This window comes from Drosophila novamexicana, unplaced genomic scaffold (genome assembly GCF_003285875.2).
Source record: "Drosophila novamexicana strain 15010-1031.04,08,12 unplaced genomic scaffold, DnovRS2.1 tig00004549-arrow-arrow-pilon, whole genome shotgun sequence".
NCBI lineage: Eukaryota > Metazoa > Arthropoda > Insecta > Diptera > Drosophilidae > Drosophila > Drosophila novamexicana.
In genome coordinates this window covers 1,798,994-1,806,971 of record NW_020825047.1, presented here as the reverse complement: position 1 = coordinate 1,806,971, position 7,978 = coordinate 1,798,994, and the positions used below count along the sequence as shown (strand labels likewise).

The 7,978-nt window shown below is 38.5% G+C and overlaps 1 protein-coding gene across 1 annotated transcript; it reads left to right on the top strand.

Annotated features, from left to right (window-relative positions):
* Nucleotides 1–4,715: 4,715 nt before the first annotated feature.
* LOC115769227 (phospholipid phosphatase 6) lies at nt 4,716–5,752 on the top strand. Its single transcript, XM_030713939.1, has 2 exons — nt 4,716–4,788; nt 4,885–5,752. The coding sequence occupies exons 1-2, from the start codon at nt 4,780–4,782 to the stop codon at nt 5,476–5,478; spliced, it is 603 nt and encodes a 200-aa protein (XP_030569799.1). The 5' UTR covers nt 4,716–4,779; the 3' UTR covers nt 5,479–5,752.
* The last annotated feature ends 2,226 nt before the right edge of the window (nt 5,753–7,978 follow it).

Here is a 7,978-nt window from a genome sequence, read left to right as displayed (position 1 = left end):
AGAAATGAACAATACTTACGGACCTCTAAGGTATTTTTAAGTTGCCTGTCTTGTAGAAAAATAACGGTCTTAACAATCATTTGATAGCGCAAATTGTAACTGTTAATACACATATATCGAAAAATTCGTAAACAAATGTTCACTATAGTCAATTTACACTGAGCACATTTTCGGAATAAATGAAATTTATTGAAGATGTGAAACTGCTGTTCACATTGGCAGTACCTAACATCTTTACAAATGACAGCCATACAAAGTTTTGTGAAAAAACCCCAAAATATATGAACTTTAAAAATTATTTGGCAACTGTTGCATATTTAAAGGCACAATGTAATGTAAAAATATATGTCCAGCTATTTAATGGTTTCTACACACTTATATGTATTATATGTCTTTAATTTTAATTATCCCGCAGGCGACCGGCTTGCGCTTGTCCCTGTTTTTTTCTTTTCTGATCTCACAACTACCACAACTATTCCCCTTTTTAAAATGTACAGAGTCACGCTCAGGAACCTGTGACTTCGATAGTTGCACACCCCATGAATCTATCGATATATGTCATTCATCGATGTCCACCTTCAGTTGGCAATCAAACCAACAGTATATTGTTTTGCTGTGTTTTTTTTTTTTTTTAATTTATCGCTGCCCGTATTGCCTCTGGCTTGAATGCTTGACCTTTAATCAGAAGTGAGCATCGGGCTTTATCGCTATTCTTCAATATCGTCATTGGAATTTTTGTCGTTGTTTCGTCAGCGCCATGTTAGACAACCTCAGAGACTAGATCACATCGCACTCCCGACCCTGCAATTCGAATATATGTGGCAAAACTTTGCGTTGCGGCTTATTGCGAAGTCCCTTACGGTAAAGTTGCGTTTGAATATCTCTTCTCCAGGTACATACGTTACGTCACGGGATTTCAAGTTGACACATCCGTTAACTCCCTTCTAGGCTGCGTGCATATTGCCCTGGATTTTTGCCCTATACATTTAATGTGTATCGACCGTGGCAACTACTGCAAATCTGTGCCTTTTACGGCCTTTAATATGCGTTCCAGTTTTGAGTCCGCGCTGTTAGTGAAAATATGCTGTCCGAACATAGCGAAGTATAGTGACGTTCGCGTACTGCTGTGTGTCGCACTACGCGGTGGTGCCTATATTTCGGGCAGCTTTTCGTCCCATCGCGCATGGTCGCCGCCTTGAATCCAGGTTGTTGCTAGCACAGACTGGTTCACCCTTTCGTACACGTTCGCTTGTGGCGCGAAGTCCCCTGTGTTCTGGTGAGTGATTCCATTTTTACTCATGAATTCGGTAAACTCAATAGACGTGAACTGTCTGCGCGAAATTGGCAAAGCGATCAAGCGCTGTGAAAAGGTGCGTGTTGCCATGTCGCGAGTGTGGATATTCTGTAACATACATACACTAGGCGGACGACTTACTCGTGTCGTATGCTTTGTCTTTTTACATGCTTCGCAGTTGGTGACTTATTATCAAACATGGATTAACATATGTACGCAGATGCTTAAATGTTTGCCCACTGTCTAGGTTGGGCGTTGATTATTGTTGTTGGCCTGAGATAGGAATTGTTTTCTCCCCCCCAGACTCTCTGAAATTACGCTGAAACCAAAAAAAAATTGTGTCGTGAGCTACTTTGTTGCTGATAGTAATTTTGTTGTGGATATAGAATTTTCTATAGGTATTTAGATTAAGTGGCATTGGTTGAATAGCTATCCTTCGGGGAGATTAGTCAAGGCTGGGGAGCAGGTGTCTGACTGGGTGTCCGATGCTGACGCAAACTGCTATGTCACCACCGCGTCCTGCAGCAGGTCTAGTGAGAATGCCTATGAACTTTCTATGATTTCCGAAGAGACATCTGGTTGAACTGGGAAAGGAGTTGGCACCACAAGATAGGTCTCTTCGGAACTTTAAGCTTCCGAAAACGCTGAAAGATTCGGTCTTCAAGTCGACGGCAAACGCGGCGGTTGCTCAGGCCCATTAGACGTATCGACGTATCGCCCTTCTATTTAAACCACAGAGGCGAGGAGCGTGGAGTGGAAAAAATGACGCAATCCCAATAATCGCAACTTCCGCGGAAAGGACCGAAGTGTGGTGGACTTCCAGCTAGAGGAAGCGTATATCTACGAAAGATAAAGAGCGTACACGAAACTCAACCAAGAACTGGAAAGTAATACTCCGACCACTCAGTGGTTAAGTAAACTCGTTTTTCTAGACGCAAGGTAAAGTGACATGCTCAAGGCTCAAGGTTGTGCCGGCTAGGTAGATAGGGAGAAAATGGAATTGAAAATAAAACATATTACAATATTAGGTGAACATATTACGTTTTTTTTTTAATATTCAACAATAAACATAAACATATATATGTATATATACATAAATAAATACATATATATAAAAATCCAACAAGAATTATCAAATGAAAAATCGTTCAAATCGACTCGAGTGACTCGTCAGCCTTATACCGCAAAGTTTTTAACAAACCTCAGAGGGATTTCGGAGGGTTGCTGCAATATGCGGAAGAGCAGCAGTGAAAAATGGAAACTGAAAACAAAACCCTCTCTCACCCTAGGCAGCGGCAGAATGATATTCAAGTCCCCATTTTGCAAATCCAATTTTTTTCCTGTAACAAGAAAAATGAAATATATTTATATAAACTTTCTCTTTCTTTGGTACATATTATTTCGTCAGATTTAAAAAAAAAAATCAATAATTTGTGAAAAGTAAGGGGACGACTTTAAAAAAATTGCGACTGGCAAAATACCTGAATAAAACAATGCGACCAAAGACTAGACAAGACACTAAGATGAGTAACGCCGATACATTTGCATGCGCCCATACATCTAGCCTGGCTTTCTATCTGGCTTTTACGACTTCACACGACTTGCCAGCCGACTGGCTGTTCGAATTCCTAAATCGCGGCTTGCTGATGCTAACACGAACAATGAAGTTAGTCGCCAGCCTGCCGTCAGCATGGCTGGTCGATGGTACTTTGCCTCTTTTCATTTTGAGGTACATTGAGCGAATGAAATGCATGCTTTATTTAATTGATACATTACCCTAGATACTAACGATAAATTTTACAGAAAAATTTAAAAATAACAAATTTGTTCATAAGGCACCTTGTGCAAGAACAATGCTAAGAAAATAGCACTCATAGATTGATTTTACTTTTGTGAGATCGCAATGAGACAGATTTCGTTTTCGTTCTCACTTTTCAAAAAATCAATCATTTTGTTGTGTGGCGTTACTCATCTTAGTGTTTATATTGTCTTTGATACGACCGTATATACATCTTTAAGGTAAAGGTGTTTGTGACACGTAGCGCGGGTATGCCTAGATCAGGTAGCGGGATTCTATCTCGAAAATCAAAGGAGATTGGTATTGCCTTTTTTTTTGTTATAAATTTATATCTACTGGTATTTTAGTTATAGCTGTCAAAGTTGTTAATTTTTGCGGTTTTGTTTATGCTGTAGTGATGCATAGCCCCGTACGCTATAGCTCTTTAGTGTAGAAGTATTGGTAATGATTGTGCGAGTAGTTGGACCGGTGCCTGCGAACCGATGTGCCAGCCGGCACTAGCCAAAGGGAAATAGGCGCGTCCGTAAAAAACATCTTCTGTCAAGATGATATTTAATTTTTGCTAAGCCAAGACCTTTAATTTACTTCAACATCTCTGAAAGATTTTTTTATCCCTTACTGTTCCATAAATATTTAGCAAATACATATTAGTACATTCCCAAAAAAGCGGTTCTTTACAATAATGAAAGCTTACTTCAAAACAAAATTGAAAAGTTTATTCAAAGTCGGTATTTGTACAATATATTCTATTTTTAGAAAAAAAGGACTTCAATTCATATAGATATATTTGGCAAAAATAATTTGGCGACTCCCGAAGTGCGCGAAAAAATTCCTCCACATACTCCGCAGACTAGTTCCGGGTTAAATGGGGGGAGTGCCATCAGATTTAAATTGGATAACCTTACCCGGAATAATAGGTAATATTTTTATTTGCTGTAGAAAGTCGTTAAATTTTATATTTTTCAACCTTGAATATTATAAATTGGAGTGACTCATTTCTAAAGGTGAGGACAATTTTGGGGTTAGTTAAAATTATATATTGTAATATGCGTTGTGAAATGATTAAGAACCAATTCCAGCTAGATACTGTGGAGATCTAATAGTTTCGAGCTCCTGGACACATTTATCGATTTTTTCATCTGCGAGATTGTTGGATGTCAAGTATTCTGCTCAAAATTGAAAGAAAAAATACCTTAAAATGACCTATTTATGCAGTAACCTGCAAATGGTTCGTTACTCTGAGGAAAACCCCACTGATTGCCAACGGAATGATATTTTTTTTCTGCACGAAATCTTTCTTTAAAAATATACATCATCGTCTTCATCAAACATTTCAAAAAATTTCTAATTTCTATCTACTACAATCTAGTTTCCCAGATCGTGAGCCACTTTTGCCAATTTATTTTTAATATTCATATTTTTGCAGATTATTTCATTACACTTTGAAAAACTGCCATTTTAAATATGTGTTATGTTTCTCTTTTCTCTTCAATATATTTTGGTCGTTCACCGAAAATGGAATGTGTAATTTGACCAAAGGAGTACAGTTAGTTTGATAAGCGTTACTGTTACTTATGAAATGATTGCAACAGTCACAGTCCCTTTAAAATACCTGTATCTGTCTTCGTTGAGTAAATGTAGCACATCTCTTTGACTTATTTTGGGTTGGCATCAAAAAGACTGGAAAATGAAAACGGTATTTAATTGTTATAAAACACAAACATGTCTTATTCAAAATTTATTGTAGTACGCGTATATTTATATTTAGTTTACTCCTTTGTTTATATTTCAGTCATCTGTTATTCGATCAATTGTGGATCTGGATGTTAAAATTACGGAGCAATTTGTGACGTTCTTACTAAGATTTGCTTCTATAAAGTCTCTTAAAATTCACTGCAAGTTTCTCGAAATATCGTGTGACGGAATAGCTTGGATTTCTACATGGATTGCCTTTATATGGATAGCAAATTCTAGGAACTTATACCAAATGCAAGCTAATATGCTTCTTGGATTAATTTTAGATATAATTGTTGTGGCTGTGTTGAAAGCATACGTGCGTCGACGACGGCCGGCGGTCGTCAAGGATATGCTTGTAATTGGTCCAGATAAATATAGCTTCCCTTCAGGACATGCATCTAGAGCTTTCTATGTTCTAGTATTCTTTACCAAACTGCATACGCTGCCAATACTATTTTGGATGCCAATGACTGCATGGGCTGTAAGCGTTGTTCTTTCTAGGCTAATATTGAAACGGCACTACCTTTTAGATGTTTGTGCTGGTATACTGATTGGAGTTTGTGAAGCTTTGTTTCTTGGGATAATTTGGCTAAGTGCGGAAACTGCCTCTTCAATGATTGGATTCATATCTGACGAAAGTGTTGACTAAAATAATTATAATTGTTAGAAACCTGATGAATAATCTTACTAGTACTTGTCAATTAATACTGGCGGATGATTCATTTATTTTTGTGTGCCGATATTAAACCAAATGTGTTTGTTGAAGTATTTCTTTTTAGGGTTCCATTAAACGTACCAATAGAGGAGATGCGCATCTTACAATAAAACTGGGAGACAGAAGTTAAAAACTAGCCGCTAGGTGAAAAACAGTTTTTCTTATGATTTCTTTGTGATGGTTTCATTGTGAGTTGTTTCTGATATGATGCCTTTTCTTTAGCTAATGAACCCTCTGCATAACATTGAACCAACGACAATATAAACACCTGGAGGAGTAACGCCATACAACGATATGATGTTATCACTAACCAAACAACATATAGACTGTACAATCAGTGGACGGCGATGGGGTCTCTCGTTTTCTGTGCAGCTGGTCCAAAGTCGCCTTCGTTTTTATTCGGGTTCATAAAATGGCATTGCTGCTTTCGACAAACCCTTCCATTATTTCATAGAACTCGTCCTTCAAAAGGGAAGAAAGCCACCGACTTTTGAGAAAATTTGAATTTGTGGGCATTTTTGCTCGTGCGGACAAATACAAATGCAGACGGTACAACGGTAAATGCACAAATTGAAAGAGCACTAAGAGTAAGCTAAAGCAGTTTCCTGTAGTGCGAGGCAATAAAAAAAGCAGCGATGCCGTTCTACGCACAAGTCATATGCATTTCTTACTCTCTACTCTACCCGAACAAAATCAAAGGCGACTTTGGACCAGCCGCACAGAAAACGAGAGGCCCCATCGCCGTCAACTGATTGTCCAGTCAATGTTGTTTGGTAAGTGAATGTACGAAATCAAAAGTAAAATCAATCTACGTGTGCTATTGCACAAGGTGCGCCTTGTGATAAAAAAATGTTTAATATTCAACTTGCCTTTAAAATTTATCAGTGTAAAATAGATATATATATAGGTAATGTATTATTCATATTAAGCATAAATATCATGAATTAAGAAAAAGTTCTAAGCGTCGATCGTTAGTATATGTATATATATTTTTCGCTCAATGCACTTTAAAATTGAAACGACGCAGAGCACCATCGACCACCTTTGCTGAAAGCAGGAAGCTGCGCCATTCGGCTGGGGTGTCGTTTGAAGCGATTAAACATCCGACCGCTCCTCATGGTCTGCGAGGATAATGATTTGGGCGAACTTGCAAAAAGCGATGAAATATCCGACCGCTCCTCATGGTCTGGGAGGATAATGATTTGGACAAACTTGCAAAATAGCGGATAAATTGCTTGAAACAGTTAACCAGAACAAATGCCAACTCGCGCAATCAGAAGTTCAATGTTTCAGCTAGAATCAAACCGCCCACTAGCCGAATTCATGCCATCCTCGACTGCGCTCGTCATAATACTATCAGCCAACTAAGTTGGTTTCTTGGCATCATTAACTACTATCGTAAATGGCTGCCACATTCGTCGCACACTCAGGAGTGCTCTAAGCTGCTAAGAAATTAACAAAAAAAAACGACTAACGAGAAACAAGTGAATGGCAGCTGGCAGCCACTTGCTTTTTATCTAAGAAGCTAAGCAACGCAGAAAAAGCTGCAGCATATACAATCAAGAGCTTCTGTTTGTATTTGAAGCCATTAAATATTTTAAACAATGGCTTCAAGTACGAACGTTTATTATCAAAACTGATCAAAACCCTCTGATACATGATTTTAAAATTAACAAAAACCTTTTGATATATGCTTTTAAGCAATGACATGATAAAGCCTTACAACGTCAACTTCGCCATTTCAGTTTACTTTTACAATTTTCTACTACATCATTCATGTTACAGGAATAGACAACACTGTTTTCAAGATTTCCAAGCCAGCGGCTATACTCCAGAAAGTTCGCTACCATGTCAATGGTAATCTATTTTGCGATGTTTCCACGGGATACGTGCGTCCGTATGTACGGAAAGCTCTGCCACAGCAAGTGTTCTCCTTCGTACATAATCTCTCACACCCGAGTGGCTGGGCAAGTCTGCATCAAATTCGGCACAAGGTTGTCTACCCAGCCATAAACAATGACGTTAGCTGGTGCAGGAACTGTTTTCCATACCAACGCGCAAAAATCAACAAACATAATCATCTGGTATTAGACAAAATCATCGTGCCCATCGGCACGTGATGATGTGATCAAGTCCACCTAAAATTTGTGGTTATGCCGCCGCATCAAAACTTTCGATATTGTCTAACCATGATTGATCGTTTTAGACTCTACCCAGAAGCAGTTATGCTTACAAATATCACTGCCAAATATCTCGTGTTCTAGAACACCTAAAACCATAACCCCGGCACTCTAGGCACTCAATTAAAAAACTAAGGAACTAGCTCATCTAGTCGGTAGAGAGCACATCCATACCATCCACAATCAAACGAACATCTAGAGAGCTGGCACCGATCTTTGGAAGCAGCCCTGATGTGCCACTCGGACATTTGATG